General features: G+C 43.1%; 1 protein-coding gene across 2 annotated transcripts in view; it reads left to right on the top strand.

Annotated features, from left to right (window-relative positions):
• The window catches only part of ZNF827 (zinc finger protein 827), a 157,044-nt gene that overhangs the window by 22,942 nt on the left and 110,213 nt on the right, over positions 1-23,889 (top strand). For both annotated transcript variants that reach the window (XM_090288648.1, XM_090288647.1), the window contains exons 2-3: positions 9,196-10,239; positions 19,747-19,919. In XM_090288648.1, the coding sequence (XP_090144774.1) occupies positions 9,196-10,239; positions 19,747-19,919 (1,217 nt within the window). The remainder of the gene's footprint in view (positions 1-9,195; positions 10,240-19,746; positions 19,920-23,889) is intronic.

The raw sequence follows: 23,889 nt of genomic DNA, 5'->3' as shown, positions 1-23,889 counted from the left end.
GTAGCTTCAAATACAGTAGCTTGGGGACATGTAAATGCAGTGGCAAGCTGCTGAAAAGTCCCAGTAGCCTCCCAGAAACGTCTGTGTATTACAAACATAATAGTCATGTTCACCACATCATGTCTGAATGTGTCTACATTTTTAAGTACCATCAAAATGAAATTTGAAGGTGTTAACTACTTGAAAGTACTTTGGTACTTTTTGGTTATTTGAAAAGTTGCTTTTTTTTGGTCAAGCCACTTGTATTCTCTTAGATGTTCTGAAGAATTGGGTTTGAACCTCGCTTTGTCACCCACAAGATGTTTATGTTAGGTAAGGCATGAACCTTCTGGAACCTTAGCTTCCTGATCTGTAACATGAAGAGAGTATGTACAGTCTACCATGTAAAAGAGTTGTGAGGATCAGCTTTGCTGCTGCATTTTAAAATAGCTAACAGTTATATTTTTCAGTGCTTTATGCAAGATTGTTTATTTATTTGACAAATGTTTATTGGGAAACTGTTATGTTCCAGCCTTGTTCTAGAATTCATTCATTCACTTAGTGATGATTGCACCCTGATTTAGTATTAGAAGCACTGGCCTTTGGATTGGGACATCTGAGGTCCAGTCCTGTCTATGTCCTTAAATCAGCTTTGGGACCTTGGGCAAATTGCTGGCCCTCCTTTCCTCAGCCTCTGCCTAGAGATGAGCCATATGGACTAGATCTCCAAGGCATTTCCATCTGTGAACTTATTCATATAACAAAATTCAAATTCAACAAATAGTATTATAGTTCTTGATATCCTGCAGATCAGTTGTACAATCCGGGGAGGTTATCCTCTGTGCTTTACCTTTTTTCTCTGAAGTGGGGGTAATAGGACTAGTACTATCTGTATTCTGATAGTAATAATAGTAACAATGATAGCCACCCTTTACTGGGCTTTGACGCTGTGCTAAGTACTTTTCATGCATTCTTGCTTCTCCAGATAGAGTACATGTTTCTCCAAAGCAGGTGGGTATCCAGAAAAACATGACGCATAATCCTGGATGGTTTGTGAGAAACAACTTCATATTATTACGTAAGGGCAAGCACAGCTATAGTATAGAATGCAGAAGTAACTCAAAATGTTAAGCTAAAACTCAGAGAAATGTGGGGCTTCCTGGAGGGGGCTTCAGCTTCAGCCCTAAGTTCCTTAGGGTGCAGTCTACTTTTCTTGGCCACTAGGGAGACTCTGGTGGGAAAGTTTACAAAACAAACTCTTTTCCTCTTCTACATTTGACTAACATAAATAGAATTATAATTTGTAATTTTGAAAATTATTCTCATTTCCAGTACTAAGTGCTACCTTTCTGATGATTAAGCCCATTCTTTTTTCCTTTACATAGATATGACAAATAATAATTGACCACCTGCTCTGTGTTTGGTAACATTCTAAGTGCCAAGGATACAACAACGAACAGTACAAAACTCTTTCATGGAGCTTTTATTTTAATAAACAATGATGTTTGAAGGGGAAGACCTAAGGAAGTAAGAGAATCAACCATGTGTCTATTGAGGGGGAGTAAAAAAAGATTTTAGACAAAGGAAACAGCAAGTGCAAAGGTCCTGAGGCAGGAGGCTGCTTTATTCAGCAGATGAGGTCAGAGGTGTACAGATTATGTAGGGCTTTGAGGTTAAGGTAATGGCGTTGGATTTTATTCTGAGAAACATGGAAACCATTGTGGAGGCTTTGGGATGAAAATAGTGGAAAATGACATATTTTTTTATTTTAATTTTTTGATATTAGAAGGATATATTTGCAGCATATATAATAAATGGTTATCCAGAATTGATAACATAAAAGTCCACTTTTATCAACATTTCACAGATGTAGAATGCAAATGTTTAATACACTTCAAAAAAGATACTTAGACTTTGTCTAAATGATGGCATAATATTTTTAAAAGCTTACTTTGGCTGCTGGTTGAGAGTTGTAAGGGGACGTGTTGGAAGGCTACTGCCACAGGCCAGGTGAGGGATGGCAGTGCTGTATCCCATGGCAGTAGCTGCAGAAATGGTGCAAAGTGACAAGATTTGGAATGTGTATTGAAGGTAGAATCAACCAGATCTGCAAACGAATTAGATGTGGGGTACAACAGAAAGAGAAAAGTCCAGGCTGCTGCGGGGCTTTTGGCCTAGGCAAGGGTAGGGATGGAGGAGTTTCCCTTGGTGTTGCGGTGGTCAGTTTCACGGGAGCACGTGGGTAGTTCCGCGGTCACTGGCATGTCTGACTAATAAGTAACTTCCTCTGAGAATATTAAAACTGGTTTGGATACTGTCTGGAATTAATGTTGTAGATAAGGAGTGGTGCGTTAATTTTTGTTAGCTCTTTTTTTTTTGCAATAACGTGAAAATACTGTTGTGCGCAAAGTGCTCGTCATGACCCCGGAGCCCCTCCCTGCGGTTCAGCCTGGGACTCTTCCTCCCCAGACGCCCTGCCATTTCCCCACGCCCTCACAGCACCTTTTCCCCAGCTGGACTGGTGACAGGAATCTGGTTGTCTTCCCCACCCTGGCAGTTTTAAATAACTAGTAGTTCTTAAATTTTCTTTCTGGCTACGCTGAAAGCCGTTCAGTGCCCAGGGCATCGATGTTTCAATAACTGTGATCTCTGAGGCTGTGTCCTGCGTTTAACTCAGACTGTGGACCCGGAGCCCCAAATCCCTGAGAGGTCTCTTAGGTTCGGCTACACCTGGTGTCGGTGGGAAGTGCTCAGGCTTTCAAGCTGCAAAGGGGCAATCTAAAAATTTTCAGGTACAACCAGCCTAAATGAGGTTATGTTTTATGCTTAAAATTATAAAATGGGTTCAGAACAGCCCGACGTGCAGCATCCTCAACCTTTATTAAACATGATAGAGGTCACTGCTTTTGCCTTCCGGGTGCCTCTTTGCCTCTGCTTTCTTCTGTGACCCACATTGAGCCAACTGTAGAACCCACCCTCTGGCTCCAGTGATAGGACCCGGGAGCGGAACATGACCTCTCACAGGCCAATCAGACGGGGAGGGACCGCTCTGTAGTGGTAAGTCATTGACAGTGAAAACTCAGAGCCTGTGCTGCCGGGTGTCAGCCTCCTGGGAAAGGTAGCCTGAGAGGATAAGGCCAACCTCAGAGAGAAGAGAGTAGAGAGGCAAATGAGAGGGCTCTGACATCCTGTCTGCTGCTGGCAGCTGCGCTGTGCCCCTCTCGGTGTTTGGCTGGGGCACTGGGAGCGCTAGCAGTGGCTTCCTGCCGTCCCGGTGGCCCTTACAGCCGCAGGGGCTGTGGGCAGGGCACTGAGCAGGAGTGCAAAAACGACTGACTCCTGCTCCCGCCTCTGGTCTTGATAAGCTCGTGGTTTCACAACTAGCAAGTACAGTAAGATGATGGATAAAATCTACCTCTAACCAATCAGTGGAGGGTGCCTTTTTTAAAAATGTGAAACATTAAGGATGTGGATTTATGCAACAGTTCTCACTTGGATGTTAGCTTGCTCCTTGACTGGGCTGTTCTGTTTGATGGTTTGCAGAGGAGCAAGCCCACATCTAAGTGAATTCCCAGTATCATCTGTTAAAATCTTCATCCTTCGAGGTCTATTTCCACAGCCACCTGTGCCACTGGAAGAACTCGCTCCCTCTTTTGTGCACACACACCCTTGCTCTGCTCCTTTGTGCTGCTCCCTGTGCTTGGGCAAGCCTCGCATTCCTGCGGATCATAAACTGTTAGGCCAGAGACTGTCATGCCTCTTGAGTCGCCTTGTTGCAGGGGAGGCAGTTCCTTGACCATAGTAACTGCTCAGTAAATGGCTGTTGAATTAAATCAATTATAAGCATTGGTTTTGCTGATAAGTTTTATGGGCAGCTCGTTAAGCTTTACAAACCAATAAATACTATATAAAATTCCATGGAAAATTTGGTTGTATGATTCGAGGGAGGTATTACGGGTATAACTGATGATACTGTTAGAGATGTGTGGCCTTAAAAGATAGGGGCAAGTATTTGGCTAGAGATGTGCATTTGGTGGAAAGGGAAAACTCGGAAGATTTAGATGAAAATGAACCAGAAGGCGAGTTGGTAGGTACCAGGTAAACACATCTGGGGTCACAAGAAGAGGGCGTTGACGGCCAGGGAACTGACCGAGAGTCAACTCCATCCAGATGGGTCCTGGGAGGTTGAGCTTGTTCTCTTCCAAACCTACTGGCTAGAGTCGTGTGGACCAGCTGGTAGGAATGTTTTACAGGTAGGGGCTTTTAGCCTTCCATCTCTACTTGCTTTAGCCTCAGCCAAAAGGCAGGAAAATTAATAGATGTCTCTTTCTTATATATTTTTCCTCGTCTCCAATCTTTCTGAACGAGGATCTTAGATGAATATTGGCCCAATTAAATGCATCTGATCACAACTCTCACACCGAAAAGGAAGTGAGTTGGAAAAAATGCAGCAAAAATTGTGGATATCAAGTTGCTGAGTTTCTACTGGGGAGCTGAATTATAAATAAATGTGTTAGGTAGTGGAATTTTGTTTTGTTTCCCCCAAAAGAGAAATTGTCGCCACATGGAAACAAAATTTATTCAGCATATTTTCATTCCGTAATTGCACCATTTCTATTCTTAATTCTCTGAGTTTTCAGATTCAAAGTGAAAAACACAAAAACAGACTCTGTTGTGTAAAATTGACAGGCAGGAGTGTGAACCTGGCTGTGAGACACATAGGTTGTTGCAAAATTAGCCACGGAAATCGCTTCCTATTCTGGAGGTTAAAAATAATGTATTTAGAAGGAAGTTATTTACATTGGCTGTTGAAAGGCTTCCCGGGGAGCCGGAGTTAGGGAAGCACTGAGGTCCGCGGTGGGAGGGTGCGTGCGCGCAGGAAGCGGTTCCAGGGCTCTGTGATTGCGTGCCACCATTCCATGCTGGTGACAGGAAAAGGGACCTGTCTCGCTGCCCAGGGTCCCTTTTCCTGTCACCAGAAACTCAAAAGTCAAGCCTTGCTTATTCTAAAGTTTGTGGCGGCCAACAAATTAATCTCCTAGATTGCAGGAATGCTTTGTTCTGCGCTCCCAGAGGAGAGAAACTTTTCTCATGATACGTCGTGTCCAAGGCGCTGGGGGGTCCTGCAGACCACGCTGAAGGAGGGGGTCCCCCCACAACCGGACAGCACAGCCTTCCAGGACACCTTCTTGATGAAACTGAATGTAAAAATAGAGAGCAGCTCCTCAGGGGGGAGAAATGAATATTCGTGGGAGAAGATCCTTTATTGCTGCTGTTTTGTGAACTACAAGCGTATTTGTTTGAGCCTCTTAAGATTTTTCTCTAACCTCTGCACGTCCCCACGTCTCATGCATTCATTTCTCTGAAAGCTTCCCCCACCTTTCCCTTGACCTCAGGTTAGGCCAGAATAATTTCAGATCTGTTTCTCCTCAGGTTTCTGGCCTGGCTCTTTCTAGGCCATGCATTACAATTATTTGGTGGTTTATTACTTGAATAACCTCAATTTCAGTAGCAGCATCTTCTGAAAAGCAATTAATAGAGTATTATGAGTTTAAAAATATTCTTTATGTATTCGAGCTTTCTTGCAGTCTGGAAGAGAGTGTGTCTGTGTTCATGCCCGCAAAGAACCAGAGAAAGGATGGTTGAGAACTACCCAGGTATTTTAGAGGATATAAGCTGTTTAAGAAACGCTTTGTTTGCTTGTTTGGGGCTTGTGTTTTGGCAAGATTGGGAAAGTTGCTTTAAAAATAGGTATCAGTGGTTTGTATAATTCAAGAATGTTCGACTTTCCTTACCACTGCTGGATAGCTTTGGAGCCTGAGTTGACAACTTCTTTCATTTTTGACACACTTTACCCATTTCACATTTGAAGGGGTTATGTTCTTTTTCCCTGGGGGTGTACATGGAGGGAGTCAGGAATTAAGCTTGGCCTTTGGAGTTTGCCAGTAGGTGTGCTGAATGAATTCTCTAGGCATTTGAATCAGTATTTGATTGACTGCAACAAGGAAGAGGCAGAGAAGGATTGGAGAGATTAGGGTATAGGAATAATGGGTAGCTACCTCTTAATGGTTTACCTCGAGATAAAGAGTGACCGCTATTCTGATCTAAGAGAATTCTCTTCCTGATTTCTGTTCCAAGAGGCTGAAAGGATGGGTACGTGCTGGGGGCAGGGCAGCTGCTCAGATAGAGCTCACTAGAGGTTGCCACTCGGAGGGTGTGTGGTAGACCGAGCACTGGGGCTTTGCAGAGACCACTGAGCCAAGTGTTGAGAGATTTGGGTTCTTGCTTTGGACCTTAGCACTAGGGAGCTGTGTATCTTTGATCCAAGCAGATCACCTTTATAATATCTAATAGTTTCAGTAAAATGACAGGCCTGGATATGTGGTTGTAGTTTTTCGTGGTTCTCAAAACGCTGATTGTATAAACACCTCATTCATTCATCCTTAAAGCGAGTGTCTAGACCAGTCTTGCCTATCCAGAGCTACTCTAGTTTGACAAAAATATAACCTAACAATATCTACTTTTGAATCACCTGTTTTCCTATGTTAGTTCATTTAGTATCAATAAAGATCAAAGAAGAGATTCTTTCAGGAGATATTCAGCTAATTCTTAACTGTGGTGATTTTTAAATCGTAGTCTCATGTGATTCTCCTGAAGGATGAGGTGTTTAATCTGAAATCAAGAAAGGTGGTTTGCCAGAGGAACATAAAATTAGCCCAGTTGTTGAAATTGATGTTGACTGCTTGGTGTTTGGTAAAAGGCATTTCTAGGCGCAGCCACTGGGAAGATGGGTGGTTCAGGGTCCCGCCGATTTCAGGAAAGATGAAAAACGTTGAAATCAAGTGGGAAGAAGGAAATGTAGCAAATCACAAGGAACCAGACTGTTTTTAAAAGAGCAAATCCAATGTCATCTGCTTTTTTTTTTCCAGCAAATTCCATTTGATATTTTACATTTTCTTGATAACTTAATAAAGACTCTCAGGAAGGAGTTGTAAAACTTTAGTGAAAGAGAATTTGTCATTTGTGACATTTCTTCTCCAAATAGCAAGGGAAGATCAATGTATTAGCTTGTAGTTCATGCATTACTGGTTCCAGCTATTTCTATTCCGACAAGACAGCATGTTATATAGCAAAACTTGGCGGTGGGGCCTTTTGGCTCAATCCTGAAACACCCACTGAAGTCTGCTAGGGGCCAGGCGATGCATTGGGCACAGTGTGGTGTATGTAGATGGGAAAATCCCTGCTTTCAACGAACAGCGCTGCTCACCTTTCAGACGACAAACCAGTGGCAGGCAGATCATTTAAAATGAATATAAAAACCAGTGTAAACAAAGCATGGTAATGTTGGCCCTGCATTCAAAATATGCACGGCATCTGGCTGCTTCTCACCCTCTGCCCATGCCTTGAGCTGGTCTCCCTGCTCCCAGCCTTGTACCCGAACTCTTTTTCCAGAACAATCCTCTGAAACAAGAGAAGTCAGGTCATTTGACTCCCCAGGCCCGACCCCTCCAGGGGTTCCCAGTTTCACCAGGTGCCAAAGATGTTTCCATCGTTTCCAGCGTCCCACTCATATTCGCAGCCTCCTTCACAACGCCCAGCTGTCCGTCTGTCCGTCAGTTCGTCTGTCTGTCTGCCTGCCTGCCTGCCTATCTCTCTGTCTGACTTCTCCTGCTGCTCTGATCCTCACTCACTCCACTGTACCCACACCGTCTTCCTTGCATTCTATGGGCATGCCGAGCGTGTTCCTACATGAGCGCCTCGACAGTGATGCCGTCTGCATGGGACTGTCTTCCAGAGATCCTGTGTGAACAACTCTCTTCTTTCCAGTGTTTGCTCCACAGTCACCCCCTCCATGAAGCCTCACCCTGACCGCTCTATTCAAAACTGCAGCTCGCCTCCCGCCAGTGGCCTGCCATCCTTCTTGTCTTGTTCTGTGTCCTTTTTCAAAGCCCTTCTCACCCTGTGGCTTACTCCATAATTTCCTAATGTATTACTTTTGTTGAACAGCTGTCTTCCCCCACTGAAATGTAAGCTCCAAGAAGGAAGGATCTTTGTCTTGTTCAAAGTTGTTCAGTCTAGAACAATCCTAAGCAATGCCTGGCATGCAGCAGGTAATCTGCTGTAACTATTCATTGAATAAGTGAGTGGATGGATGAGAAGGAGAGGTTAATTCTGACCGAGAGTTCTGGGGAGAACCATGAGGAAGAACCCTTTGATCTGAGTGTTGAAGAATGAGCAGAACTGGACATTCAGGTTTTCTGGGGAAAGACATTCCAGATAGAAGGAATATTTTGAGCAAAGGTAGATGAGGGACAGAATGCACAAGCAGTGCTCCTGCAACAGCAAGGAATCCCAGCTGAGTGGTGCCTGGGGGCTGGGCGTTCAGAGTGGGAGTGGCGGACGGATAAATTAATGGACAGAAACTAATTAAAGGGGACTCTTAGTGCTGTGAGGGAATGAGTTACTAATCTCTGCCTGGGATAAGGTGTCGGTGATTGGAATCAAGGACTCTCAACCCAGTAGCAGTTATAATGTGGCCAATATTGTCACTTTAAGACATCATTAATGTGAATAGTTTTTGTAATGAGCTCTGATTTTTATATAGTACTTGACTATTTTCAAAACATGGTCACATGTCTATTATGATTTAAGCTTCATAAGGACTGGGTGAAGTTGTAATATATAGAAGGTATTTACATTGTTTGATGAACTTAAAAAAAAATTAATTGCCTCTATCAACCCAGCTCAGGGACTTGCCTGAGGGCATGGAGTTAGGTGCTGTCTCCCAGCCTGCGTTTTCCCCAACCTGCCAGCTGCCTCTCTAACTCTGACTCAATACTAAAGATGCCATGCTGGTTTTCCTGCAAGGATACAAGCTTCTTTCCATTGCCTCCGTCACTGAATATAGCAGTTACTTCTTGACCAGATCTACTTTTCTCTTTCCTCCTTTTCCTCTTCCACGTATCCAGAATAATTATTAAAGGTTAATACATGTCATAAGTGGGTGTGCTTTTACCTTTGCCTGTTTAGTGTTTTACCTCCTTTCAGGCTTATGACAAGACAGTCTGACTCAGCACTGGAGTCAGGTGGTTGCTGTCTTTCATGTGGTTCTTGGGTGGAAGGGAAGAGGAAGCGTGTCAGCAACACCGTGTGAATGTCTTCAGACTCGCCTATTGCTCACATTGGGAGTAAACCTGATCTTCTTCATTCCCCCAGATGTTAGTAGGCAGGACGAGGCGGAGGGCGAACTCAGTGAAGGAGAACACTGGTATGGAAACTCCTCCGAGACTCCGTCAGAAGCATCCTATGGCGAAGTCCAGGAGAACTATAAGTTGTCTCTGGAGGACCGGATCCAGGAGCAGTCCACTTCCCCCGACACCTCCTTGGGAAGTGCCACTCCCAGCAGTCACACGCTGGAGCTGGTGGCACTTGACGGTGACGTCCTGCGAGACTCACTGAATTGTCAAGATCACCTCTCCCCGGGGGTGTCCTCTCTGTGTGAAGACGACTCCCCAGGCTCCACGAAACCTTTGAGCAGCAACTTGAGGCGGCTGCTGGAGGCTGGGTCCCTCAAACTCGACGCCACAGCCACGGCCAACGGCCGGGTAGAGTCCCCGGTAAACGCTGGCCCCAACCTCTCCTTTTCCCCACCGTCCCACCATGCCCAGCAGCTCAGTGTTCTTGCCAGGAAGTTGGCTGAGAAGCAGGAACAGAATGACCAATACACTCCAAGTAACCGTTTTATATGGAATCAAGGTAAGTGGTTGCCCAACTCAACCACCACCTGCGGCCTGTCCCCAGACTCAGCCATCCTAAAACTGAAGGCTGCAGCCAACGCTGTTCTGCAGGACAAATCTCTCACCAGGACTGAGGAGACCATGCGATTTGAGTCCTTTTCCTCCCCGTTTAGCTCCCAGTCTGCCAGTTCCACCTTGGCAGCTTTGTCCAAGAAAGTCAGTGAGAGAAACTTGACTCCTGGTCAGGAACATCCCCCTCCGGCCAGCCCTTTCCTTTCCCTGGCTTCCATGACCTCCTCGGCCGCCCTTCTCAAGGAGGTGGCTGCAAGGGCTGCTGGGAGTCTTCTGGCTGAGAAGTCATCACTGGTGCCTGAGGATCCCCTACCGCCACCGCCTTCCGAGAAGAAGCAAGAAAAGGTGACCCCGCCACCGCCACCGCCACCGCCGCCGCCACCACCACAATCCTTGGAATTATTGTTACTCCCCGTTCCTAAGGGAAGAGTTTCTAAACCCGCCAACTCAGGTATGGAATCTTTTATTTCCGTCATCGCGTTAGGCGTTTTGACTGTAAATTGCTAAGTCTTCTTATTTCGCTTTTGCCTTATCCGGTTGGGTTCCCCATCTGATCTGAGGCAGGAATAAAAAAACGGGAGCACAACAGAGTACTTTAAATAAGCAGCGTGGTGGTCTTTCATGTACGGATGACATAAAGGCTTCACAAATAGCTTCATTGTTGAAAGGTAATGAATAATCTCGGAGATACACAGTACTCTCCTCCCTTTCATATAAATGATTTTTTTTTTTCATTACCAGGTTCAGGCTAGGTCCATACAGGAAATATTTAATGGGGGAAGATCAAAGCATCTTTGTCATGGAGTCTGTGGCATCACTGAGCATAGGGGGAGAAGCTGCTTTTGAAACATTGGACAAGGGAGAGCCCACCCTTCCCGCTGCCTCCATCACAAATGGACTTTTGTATAATCAGTAACTACCTTGCCCTAATTTATCACACGGTATACTTTTATGTTAGCATTTTTATTACCTTTTTGTGGAATTTAAGCCCCTTTCACTTATCCTGCTCTTCTGTAATTCCTTATCACACAAGAACTCTGAAGGATATTGTCCTTCAGTCAGAATCAAAGCGTTTCCTGCAAGTGCTTTATTTTATTCCAGCCTAATCAGATTCTGAGGGAACATGCATGTGGAAAATTTGAATCATAAGTTTTTTTTCTTGTGAGGACAGTCTTTCCAAAGGAGAAGTCGCTGACATATAGAGCGAGTTATTCATCTGAGGGAGAAATGTAGTCACTTGAGTTCTCACAGTGGAGACATCATTTCTTGCACTGGTTTGTTTTGAAGTTGCGCTTATGATAAATATATGGTCCTGGCGGTGGACGTATGGAGTTACAGATGTCTCCCGAGGATATCCTGCCAGACTCGAACAGGAAGGAGGCTCTGTGGGTCCTCATCAGTATAAACACTGCCGTTGTGTGTCTAGCCAGCTTTGATTATTTGCAGCCGCATTGATGAAGAGGGTTTAGAAAGGCAAATCATTGACCGAACGATCGCAGCGCACATCAGTTTGACGCATATATGACAAATTTCCATTTAAATCGCTGAGTGAGCTGTATGCACTAATTATAATTACTTTAAAACTTGTGTAAACAGCAGAATACAACTAGGGAAATGGATCTCTGGAATTTTTATGACTCGAAGTGATCCAAATCGTTCACGCCAGAGTTTCCAAAGTGTCAATAAAACCCTGAAATGTTTATCAGCTCTGAGTTTTATTTTTCCTCACTTCTCACCTGCCATCTGGTGAAACAGAGAGAAATGGCTAAAATTTGGAAACAAGGAGAAGAACAGAGGAAGCTGGGTGATATTGCCATGGAATAAATCACTCTTGATTTATCGAAATTTTAGTTAGGGTAGAAGCAGGAAGGGAGGCGTGACTCTATGTAAAATGTAATTTTATAAATATTCTACACATCTGGTTATCAAATAAATGCATTCATGGTGTTTACCCTGCAAATTCACCTGAGCATTAAGTTGCTTGCAAAGCTTATATAACATTAATAATAAACCTTAGTTGACTGAAGACTTGGAAAAAGCTAACTGATAAAATTGTGCCTTCTGAAAAACTAGCAGCTTTGTCATTTTCAAGTGTCTCGGGTACAACCGGCAATAATTGTGAAGTATTAATTTTTTTACTCAAGTGCCTAGATGAATGTAGAGATGGTGGAGGGAGATTTGGCCTGTAGTTTGTAGGATGCACACGCGAGGTAGATGTAGTCTCTTGTTGGTTTAAATGCACCGCGTTCATGCCAACCCCTGAACGAGCTTCTCAGCAGGATTTAATAGGGAGTTCTATAAGAAATTGTTTTTTCCTTTCTCTTTACTCAATTTATTCTCTTGCTGAAATGCTTCATATTTTAATCAATGGATGTTTAAAACCTTCGGATTGAAAGAGGAGAGAGGAACTTCTCAGATTGGGGCTCTGCTATTGATTGGTACCTGTGCCCCCCATTTTCATGCCTCTGTTCACCATCCAAGACTCGGTAAAGCAGCCCCACTGAGGCACTAATTGTGTTAAAACATCATTCATTTTTGTAAAGCTCACACAAGGGGAAAAGATCACAGCAGAGAGAAAACTCGAGGGCTCCTGAAATGGCCACGTGAAGAGTGTTCTGTGCGTCCATGCGGTCGCATCCTAAATTCAGGTTCTGTTTCCTGTTGCATGGGGTAGAAACAGCAGAGCGGGTGCCTCTCTACACTTTCCAGATGAAACAAATGCCATGTCTAATTCTGTTGTTTACCTTTACATTGTGGAGAGATGATTTGCTTGGTGTTACTTGGATCACTGGTTTTTGAATCTGAGGAGTGGAAGAGAAGGTGTGTCTTCTCCATCTGCCCCCTCCTCTGCCTTCCCCTTTACACATAATACTGTTGGCTTCCAGACAACCCAGGGGCTAGATTCGGATGTCCCTTGGCTCTACCTAAAAAGCATTTGTGGGGATGTGGTGAGAGCGGTCACCCCTGTTCCTAAACATTTCATAGTTTTATTTTTTCCCTTTACCTTAGAAAGAAATCTTAGTTTAATTCAAAATAGATAGGTGGACTGTTTTCGCACAGCAGAGAAAGGGATTCCGATGCTGTTGCTTAATGACTTAAATAAACAAATAGTAACAAAAAAGAAAAAAATTTTTTTTCAAAAAAATAAACTCCACACCATCCTGACTTCAAACAGGGCTTCCATTTTCAAGCTATTTCTCAAAGTGTTGCAAAAAGCCCATATCAAGTTGATTCTAGAGTTTCAAAGAGGTATGTGCTGGAAAAGCCAATGTATTGAGCAATTTAGACTCAAGCGTTTCTTTGACCTTCTTTAGGTCAAGAGAAGTCCAAGCCATGGGGGAAAAAAAAATAAGTGTCTTTTAGGTCCGGCCTTATTCCTCTTTTTTGAATAGGATTCTGTTGTTGCCAGGTCATGGTGTATTTAATTCCTTAAAGAGTCCACTAGTCGATAGCCTTTTCCCCACAAGAGAGAAGTGACACTTGAGGAGAAGATTTCTCTCATGTGACCCTGTGCCCCGGCACATGCTACACTGCTCCTCTGAAAGGGGACACGATAGAAGGAAGATTATGTCTGTTTGCTATAAAGATAAATGTCACACATTGACTCAATTCTCTTTGAAGCTACTGTTCTTCTACAGCAGCCCAGGGAAAAAAAGTAAATGGTTTTTATTTTACAGACAACGTTTTTTGTGGAAGGCCAACAAGATTCTCAGGATGCCAGGATCCTAGTTCATAACAAGGAGAGTTTCAGACAGAGGGCCTCCAAAACATCTTATTTTCCTGAATAAAATTTAAATATGCCTGAATGCAAGCCAGTCTCATGCATCTGAGGGCTAAGAATATTTCCTGGGTCAATAAATAGGAGGTGCCTGGCTGCTGTTTTTCTGTCATATTTACATGATGTTATTAACATTATTGCAAAAGCATAGACACTCCAGGAAGTGAGGGGACCTTTCCTGATACTCCCTTTGGTCCCTGGTTATTCTAGCTGTAATCTGGCAATGATTGCAGACAGGAACTTACTTAGAAAATTCACTTTTTAATCAAGATTCAGCACTATCTGTCGCCGATCTCAGTTATATTTCCCCAGTGACTCAAATTTAGACTGCCTCTAGGTATCAACTTCTTAGTTTTATTGAATACTTGCCATTTATTAAAATATGCATTGATAATATCAGTGTCAATAACAACTGATAAACCCAGTGATATCCATTGCTAACATAATTTTTTTGTTTCTCTAAAATAGCATTTGAGAAATTCTATTAAAAGGTATTCAATGCAGGTATTGATATGTTGTTAGGAAGGAGGATGGGTCCTCTTACCCAGGGGTGCACTAGCGGGTTGGGGGGCATGAAGTGGAGATGGCAGTGAGGCATGTATTTTGCACCCTGGGGCCCTGGGACCTTGAACTCCTTCTATGTGTGTGGTAAGGTCTGTATGAAAAAACTACCCACTTGCAAATTATCAAGATTTTCTGCAAATTGTTACATAAGATCTAACAAGAGAAAGTTTTATTTCAAAGCCTGCAGGATACAGTATTCTCTCACTTATCGTGGGTATTACGTTCTAGACCCCCTGTGATAGGTGAAAATCCGCAAAGCAGGAACCTTACATTTATTTTAGTATTTGTATATATTTTAAGGCTTTGTAAACCCTCCCCACACACTTATAAACCGTTCCCAGTCCCTTATTAACCTTTTCCACCCTTTTATAAACACTACTTATGTTCGTGACATATTCTACACTCTTAAACCTACATAACTTGAAAAACATACGTATACAGTACCACAAAATCCCGTGATATAGCGAAAAACCCATGATAAATAATTAAATATAATATTTTTAAAAATCCCACAATATAGTGAGGTTGCGATACAGTGAGGCCACGATATAGAGAGGGACTACTGCAATTACATTAATTTTTTTTAAATACCTTCCTTGAGTTAAAGCAAGAGAGTTAATTTTTTGTTTGCTTTGTTTTTAACCCAGTGAAGTTTTAATGTTGTTGCTCCATGAATTTGTAGATAGACGATCGGGTAGACCAATGAAAGTGAGGGACTGCCTCTAATGGCCCTTCCACTCACTAGCAGAGGAACTTGAAGTGATACAGTCACTTTACTTTCTCATCTCCGAACTGAGCTGATTGGGAACCATCGGCAAGATTTCTTCCTGCTTAAAAATTCCTTGGTTTTACTTCTGTTTATTTTTAACTTTATCAACTTAAAAAAAATTTTTTTAATAAAGTTCAATATGTTCCTTCTCAAAAATCACGATCAACTCTCCTACAAGGTCATCTCCATCGTGGGCTGCTCTGATCCATTGTCAATAGTTTAAGCGTATATCACTATACTGTATTGATAAGGTAGTCATACTGCATGCCTTTTTAATATAAGGCACTCCAGGTTCATTTTGGAAATAGGTGAGGTGGGAGTGCACAGAGATCCGTCCCTCTCTTTATACACCATTCATTCAGAAGGTGCATTGGCTCCTGGGTGAAAGGCATGCAGTCTTGGGCTAACCCTCCTTCCACTGGGACTTACTTGGCAGCTTCCTATGTCTTTTACTTCCATGTCCAGCGCTCATTTCACTTTTCCATCCTCTCTTGACCCAACTCTTCCCACTTCTTCTTATTACAATCTGACGCACTCGTTCTGAAGTGTACGTTGTCCCGGCACCATTTTGGGTGCTGGAGACAGAAAGGTGGGGACTTCCATTCTTGCCCCAGCTCATTCCCCCCTCCACCCTCTTCTTCTCCCCTTCTGTTTTCTCCATCTCTCTCTTTTTGTGCCATCAGAATTCTGTCTAGGCTGAGTCAGACCCTACCTGAGCGGCACAATGAACGCTGGCTCTTTTCCTTCGTCTTGGCTCCAATGATAAACTACCATGTCAGGCCAGGCCCCGAGCTATGTATTTATTATGTGATGCCAGTTGTTTAAATTTACATCTGCTCTAATGGTGAGTTTTCTGCTTTGGAGGGCATGACCAGAGTTTATTGTCACTACTATTACTATTACAGCTGCTACCAATAGCTTCCATTTACTGCGTGACGGACATTTCACACACATTTATTATCTCTTTTATTCCAATAATATTATTGCCTAGGAAGAGAACATGTTTTCTCCAAAGTAGCAAATTAGTAGCTTTCCATCCCATTGGGTTGATTACCATCTGATGAGATTTAGTTTTGTTTGCTATGATAAGAATTAGCTAGTGATATATTTGAGGGAGATTGTTTATCAGACAGTAGTAAATTAGGTAAAATCATGAATGTTTCAATCCCGTTGCCTCAAGAAAGTGTGAATTATTCTGAAGAAGTGGTCATATTTCCTTAGGCTCTATATTTGAGTGAAACTTACAGCTGTCAGTTCCTTGAAAATAGTTTGGCACACAAAAGAGAATACATCCTTACTTCCTCCTTTCCTTAAATTAATTCACGCCCTATACACACAGAGAGCATCCCACTAAACTATGAAATCTTTTTTTTCTTGACTAAATAAAAATGCAGATGTTATCAGGGGAGAGATTACTGGCCAACTTTGAAAACTGATTATTGTATTCTGGTGACGTTTACCATTTGGATTATTTTCTCCCTCTCCCACCATGATCAGTTAAAAATTTCAAATTAGTAATGTAGCTGTTTGACCACGTAACTTGTGGTTAGTTTGTTTTCATTGGGTTTTCTAATGTCTAATTCTTTTCCCAGTCAATCCAAGGACACCCTCCTTTGTACATGATTCACATATGTTTTGCCATTAATTAAAACTAAGGAAACAGAGCTCTGAAATAAAATAGATTTATATGAATTATTAATATGCAGGACTACCTTTGCAGTACAGACTAGGTGATGGGGGTGGGAGCTGGGAGTGCCGACATCAGGCAAAGCAAGGTGTCCAGGGAAACCAGGCGGTGCTTCTTTTTATTGCCTTCCTATGATGTGCTGTGACATCTCCCGTCAGTGGAAGGCATCTCAGGTTTTCTTTCATCTCCCAGATAATTCTGAAAAATTAGGCGGTTTAGGCTGAATATAGTAGGAAACACTTCCTGAGCATGGGATTGGTGGCAACCTGTTTGTGTCCCTCTTTCTTACTGTTCTACTTTAATGTTCTCTTATAACCCTGAATAAACACTATTATCATTCCTTCCCCCGCACCACTGGCTTATGAGAATAATCTCGCCTAGAGGCCCGATTCAGTCCTTTCTCTCCAATCTGGTGTTCACCATGCAGTCTCTGTGGTCAAGGTATTAGAGGGAAAAGGAAGTGACAGTGGAGAACAGAAGTGAGGGCCCAGGGAGGGGGTAGGACCCCCAGTCAGCAGAGACCATCAACAGAAATGGACAGCAGGAAAGCTTGAGTGGGTCCATAAAAAAGTGTGTTTATAAACTTCAGAAGTGTGCTTTTCCTAGAGTGGAAGGAAGCCCTTCATTTCTTCCCCGTCCCCCAGTCGGAAGAGGAAATACTTGTAATACATGTCACAAGCAGAATTTCCAGTCTTGAAGGATATATTTTTAGACAGAGGATTCTTTTTCAAGGTACGTGGTCAAGCTAACCAAAATTGCTTGTACCTGTATTAGTAAAACAGCATTCTTGGAATGCCATAACTTTATTCCAGAATCCTCCTGCTTGCAACTATTTTCAGTGGTTCTTTGCATGTAGAAAGACTCAGTTGACTCTGTGAAAAAATAAAAGTACTTTAAAGTTCACACTTAAGAATACTTCCCTTTAAAATGGTAAAAGTAACATATGCATTAAAAATTCAAATAGTACAGAAGAATATAAAATGAAAACGAAAACTTTCCTCCCTGACCCTGTTTTTTAATCCACAATCTTTCCAACTTAACTGCTTAATGGTTTCTTGGGGATCGTCGACAGCCGTCCGTCTCGAGAGACGATGGTGTAGCTTCTTAAGAGTCTATCTGCACCGCCGAGAATGGCTGTGCAGTCCGACTCGGGAGTGACATGGTATCTGTCTCCTCCCATGTTGAATCGACATCTTGTGATGATGCTGAAGCTACAGAGCCTGGGCAGGGTAATATGGAGGGTCTGCTGTTGCCCATGCAGCAGACCCCCCCTCTCTTCGCAGCTGAAGGGTCCAAGGGAAAGACGGAGTCGATACAGCTTGGGATACTTCCAGACAATTTTCATACATACAAAAGGATATCTTTTTCTTTTGTTTCATTTATTCATCCCATTCTTCCTACTCCCCCTCTTTTTTTTGTTCAAGCATTTTAAAGCAGATCGCAGACATCATATCCATTTGCTTATAAATATCTCTACATATATTTCCAATAGAAAAGGACTTTAAAAAACAACCACAATGACTAGGATCACATCTAATAGGATCAACAATTGTTACATGAAGCTATGGAACACCCAGGCTATAATCAGCACTTCCTCAATTTATCTCAAAAGTGTTCGTTTATAATTTTATATAATCGGGATCGAAATAAGCTTCACACCTTGCATTTTTTAAAATATGTGTCTTAACGTGTCTTTTCATCTATAACCCCTGCCCTTTTAAAAATGTTATTTCCTTGTTGAAGAAACTGGGTCATTTGTCCCACAGATTTTCCCACATTCTGAGTTTGGCTGATTCCGTCCCCTTTGTGTGTTTAACATGATGTTGTTTTTAACCACCTGTATTTCCAGTGGACGGCTAGTGAGACAGAGGCCTGATTAAATTTTTTGTAAGAGTATTTCATAGATGGCTTATCAGAAGGTGCCCTGCGTCTGTTCCCTTTTTAGTGATGTTAAGATTAATCAGTGGTTTTATGTGTTGTCAGCTTGATCCATCCTCTATAAAGTTCCCTGTCAACCTTTCACCTAAAGGTTTCAGCAGCAATTGATTCCCATATTTTAGAAAACAAAAATAGAAATTCCTGAGACATGGTTTCATGTCTTACTTTATCTACTCAGTCTTCAATACCTTAGGCATGTTTCTGGATTAGTTAGCTTCTATACCATATCTCATTTTTAAAATATAGCTTTGTGGACTTCATGAGTGAATTGCAATTTATGTCACAGTTTGCAAATATTTCTGATCCCTTATCATTAAGAGAGGCAAGTTTGAGACCTGAACTCTACCTGTTTTGATTGTCTCTACGTCCCAATTGCCAAGGCTGGGATGGCACTGGCCATTATCAATTGGTCTTGGCAACACAGTGTCACAGTCGAGACCCTTCCCGTGGAGACAGAGGAGGAGAGAGTGAGCTGAGCTTTCCTTGGGGGAACTAGTTGGTTTGTTTGCTCTCCTGAAAAATTGAAGCAGAGGGGTAGCTTTTCCCACAGTAGGCAGGGGGGCCCATGACAGTGTGGCTGAAGGCAGCGCATCTTGTTAGTGGCGGCCAGAGGAACAGAAATCAGAGGGTGAAAACCCTGACCTTCTGACCCTCTGATGGCTAAATTGGCAGCGGCAGCATCTGCTCGATCCGTAACTGAACAAGCCAGCGGTAGGGATCCGGCAATTTGTCTCCACTGGAGCTCAGTTTGTGAGGTTTATGGTGGCCGTTAGGTTTTCCGTCTCTGCAGTGTTATTCTCTGTCCCGTTTGATTTGTCTTTATTTCTTGCCATTTTCCAAGTTCAGGCCTTCACAGGTGGCCTCGAGTCTGGCAGTTTTCTCTAGAAATCAAAGCCCCTGAGTTGAGGCTACTCTGGGCTGAGCAAGGACAGGTCAGGCGAAGCCCCTTTGCAGATGTCTTCCCTGAGTGTGGGGTCGCCAAAAGAAGTAAGACTTCCACAAGGCAGCGTGATTGGATTTCAGAAAAGGGAACGCAAATGGAAGTCATGAGATAATCATGGGTTTCTACCTGAAGAAGAGAAGTCATAAAACTTCCTCGCAGATAATGTCCTGGGATTGCCAAGGAAAAACGTCAGATCACTTTAAGTGTTCTTTACCTAGCTAGCAATGCATGCTCCTTTTTTGTTTGCTTTAATGTTCCTTTCTTTCTCCTTCTTCCAAGCCTCCGAAGAGGAAAGCGGAAAGCCTTTCCAGTGTCCTATATGTGGTTTGGTTATAAAAAGGAAGAGTTACTGGAAGCGGCACATGGTGATTCACACAGGTTTAAAAAGTCATCAGTGTCCACTCTGTCCATTCCGATGTGCTCGCAAGGACAATCTCAAATCCCACATGAAGGTAAGCCAGCCACAAACAGGCCTTCCAATGACGCGGGCGCAGCCGAGCAGGCTTGGGGCCAAGGTCACTAGGTAGAATGCAACCAAAATGAGGCACCTGGGAGAGAGTCTTCTTGAGAAGGTCTTTGTTTCCAATTTACAAACAAGAACTTAAAAGACAGCGGGAAGCATCAATATGCAAATAATATATGTAGGGGAGCAGCAGCCTAACCAGGCCTTGCATGCTGATGCATTTCTGGGGTGCTTAGAGGGGCAGACCGTACAGGAAGGGCTGCTGCACCTGTGCCCCAGAGATGGGTGCTTGGGCCTGCTCCCCTTCCTGGAGAGACTGCTCTCTCCTGCTGACAGACCAGGAGGAGCACCGGACAGGAGGTGGGGGGTGAGGCACTGAAAGACGCCTGGGCTTCAACATTGGCCCTGTGGCAGGCTTAGGCCACTCCTGACCAGACTGAGTCCTCCCTGAGGCTGTCCGTGTTTGAGCTGCCGTAGTTCCAGGGCTCACACTTACCCAGCACATAAGGACGTTGTTTTCTACGTCCTGTTGAAAACACGTGGCCTTGTGCCTGTAACAGACATCTAGGGCACCGAGTAGAGTCTAGGTGCCACTCTTAAGTGAGATGGAGGAAAGCTTAGTCGTCTAGAAATCTTTTTTGCAAACTCCATGATTACTAAGGTTTTTGTCTGAAATTCCAGGAGGACACTTGCGATCAAGAGAATGTGCTTTTGAACCCATATTTAAATCTTATCGCGCAATTTAGTAGCTAAGTGGCCTTGAGCAAAAATGTCTTGAGACTTAATTTTCTCATCTGTTGAATGGGAGCGGTGATGTTGAGAAGAGCTGTCATTAGTATTTAAGGAGATAATGTTACTAAAGTATCTGACACAGAAATGTTCTTTAATAGTTACGTAATTTCAATAACTGTCATCTAACACCTTAATGATAACAACAGTTATTTTTATTGATATTTTCAGTATGGTTGGGCTGTTGACATTGTTTATACAGTTTTTCCTTTCCTGCCATAAAAAGTAGAGTGTATGCACATAATTAAGATATTTGATTTTTTCTCAATCCAGTCTAATCCTTCTGACTACATCAGTAATCACTTTAGAATTGTAGCTCTAAAAAAAAGTGTGATCAGACAGAACTTATATTGACTTTAGGAAATAGCTTAGAAAATTTTTAAAAATAAATAAATTCATGTTATTTGTTTTCTATCATTTGCCTTTTTCTGCTGGAAGTAGCATGCCCTTACTCTTCAGAATCCATTTAACCAGGAGTTCTGGAGGGTTGAATTTTCATGAGCTTACTCAGTTTTCACTTTCACCCTCCTCATCCTGTCACCTCTTCCCCAAGTAAAATCTCATATTTTACACCTGCAAAGTAGATTTTGCTAGCAGGATGAGACCTCAAAAGACATGCCTTTAAAACTAAAATTTGTTTCATTACTGTGTCCTACGCTGTGTTCAGAAATCAGGTCTGACAAATTTAAAGCTTCAGTGAGCAGAAAACGTGCATCTCACCTGACACCTTGTAAGCTTGGTTTCAGCCCAGGGTCACTTAAAGCAACCTATTTATAAACCCATGGAAAAAAAGAAGCTGGGTTTTCAAGAGCAGGAACTATTGACCCTGAACCTGCAGAGAGATGAGTTGGGGGCCTTGGTGAGACAGATGGCCGGCCAGGACAGTGTTGCCAAGGAGAGGGGTGAGGGCTTTGCAGGCTGTGGGGCCTTCCCATGCTTTCCGATCAGATCAATAACCCGTACAATAACGCAGCTGTGTGAAATTACTGCTCTACCCAGACTCATTGTGTTGTAACCTGTTGAGCTCCAACTGAGCTTTCGATAAGGAAAGCGTGAGAAGGGCTCATACAAGTTTAATTTTATCCAATGGTGTCCTGTTTCTTTCCTCTGCTCTACGCCTCCCTTACGGACTTTTTAAAAAATTCTTTAATCACAGAATTCATGGTTTGATTTTCATTAGACATACTTGAATTGGCTAATTTTCACAAATAATAACATACAGGGAACACGATAGCTGTGGCTTCAGGAGCAGGTAGGTATATATCCTCAGCTGCCGGCACCAGGGATTGCAAAGATGGAGAGATTCTCTACAAACGATTTCTGCCTAAGAAGTGGGGGCAGCATGGCCTGTAGATTAAGATCTCAGACTGTGTGGTCAGGAAAACCTTAGCGAGAATCTCAGTTCCATGCCTTTTGGTAGCCGTGAGACTTTGGGCAAATCATTTAACCTCTCCAAGCTTTTGTTTCTGGTCGTGGAGATAATAATCGTGCGACCTCTCTCATGGAGTTGTTATAAGAGTTCAATGGGATCATGGAATTGGCCACTTAACACAGATCCTAGCGTGAGGAACCCTACACAAATACAGCTAATACGGTCGTTATCACCCAAAAGCCTTCTGCATATACGCTAACATTTACATTTAGAAATAGTGACGTGATCTAAGACATTTCTCTAAAATACATTTTATTGTTTCCTCTTTTGTGATAATATCTTTAATGTTGAATTTAGAAAAACTGGTAAACTAAAAAGAATATAAAATTGACCCTTAATCTCATCACACAGAAATAACCCTTAGTGTCATTCCAATGTAGCTCCTTCATTATTGATTCTATAGGTTTGTTTAAGAAAAAAATGAGATTCTACTTCATTTGTTCAACAAATATAGTATTGACAATGTTCCTACTGGGGGCTAGGCACTGTATCTTTTTTTTTTTTTTTAAGCCTGCCTTTCCTCCTTAAGATACTCTACAAATGTTTTTATGAGCAGCAGCGGAAGCAGATGTAAATGCCTCCAGCTTCCTCGGGGCTAGCTTAGATTTCCATGAAGTCTTTTACAACTTTCCTGGATGAGTGCGCATACAGGAATTAAATAGGAAACTCATTAGCTGAAATTGAACAGGAAAGGTGAGGCGGACCGCTAAGAGAAAGAACATGGGCGAAATGATGGCAAGAAAGTGGACAAGAGTCAGAGCGCCAAGGTCTTCTCGTCTCGAGCCTGCCCTCTAAGGAGTGTGACTCTTGGGAAGGCCCTTCCCTGACCGGCCAGGTCCCCCCAAGGCGGTGGAGTAGGTGTTTCCCCAGGTTTCCTTGTGTTCACCTGCTGGAGGAATTGGACCTGATGATGTAGCAGGGCCTCCGCTTCCCACCCCTTAGGGTGGGTGATTGCTTTTGGTGCAAAGTGACCAGTCAGTAGTAAGTCCATCCCTCTGTGGCCTGGAAACAATGACATGCTTTAGACAGGCGTGTTTTCTCATGAGCAGAGTAAGAGGGATTTTGAAGTCAGTGTTAAGCTAAAGAGAATAAAAATTGTAACAGAAAGTGTATTTTGGTCAGGAGAGACGCTGCAACTGGGGGATGGAGCTATTTCGTCTCTCTAAGGCCGAATGGGGTACACAGCCCCTATGGGAAGGTGTAACTCAAATAAAATTGTAGGTACAAAAGTCAACACCACATCCACTGATTTTTCCACAACTAAATATAACAAGGCCAGGACCTGGTGGAAAAGCAGCCCTGTAAAATACTTGCTCACAGACTCCTTTCCATCTGGGGGTTCCCTTTCAGCTTGAGAATAGGGGGTTCGCTCTCTGGGCTTTTCCTTCCTCTAGAAGTTTTTCAGGAGCTTCTATTCCTTGGATTAGCTCCTCTCCTCTCCTAGGTCAATAGATGTAAGGACACTTCTGAAGTGGCGTCTGCCCCACCGCACTCCTGCAGGGACAATGGAAGCTTTCTGCCTCGTGACCTTTATCACCTGGTTCCAGGGCAGGGCCTGTTAGGGTCTCCTGGGGCTGTGACCTGAGGCCCTGAGGTGCCTGCCTCTGCGTGAATCAGGTGGAGAAGTGGTAGGAAATCTTCCTGATTCGGTGAGAAAGCAAATGAACCATGGGCTCCACAGTGAGATCCTTTTGTTGTGGAAGAACAGAGAAGGGTGATGTTCACAGCCAGCTGAGGT

Source organism: Furipterus horrens, unplaced genomic scaffold (genome assembly GCF_987537825.1).
Source record: "Furipterus horrens unplaced genomic scaffold, mFurHor1.1.pri manual_scaffold_10, whole genome shotgun sequence".
Taxonomy (NCBI): Eukaryota; Metazoa; Chordata; class Mammalia; order Chiroptera; family Furipteridae; genus Furipterus; species Furipterus horrens.
The sequence above is the reverse complement of the archived record's forward strand: the minus strand, read 5'-3'. Positions and strand labels throughout refer to the sequence as shown.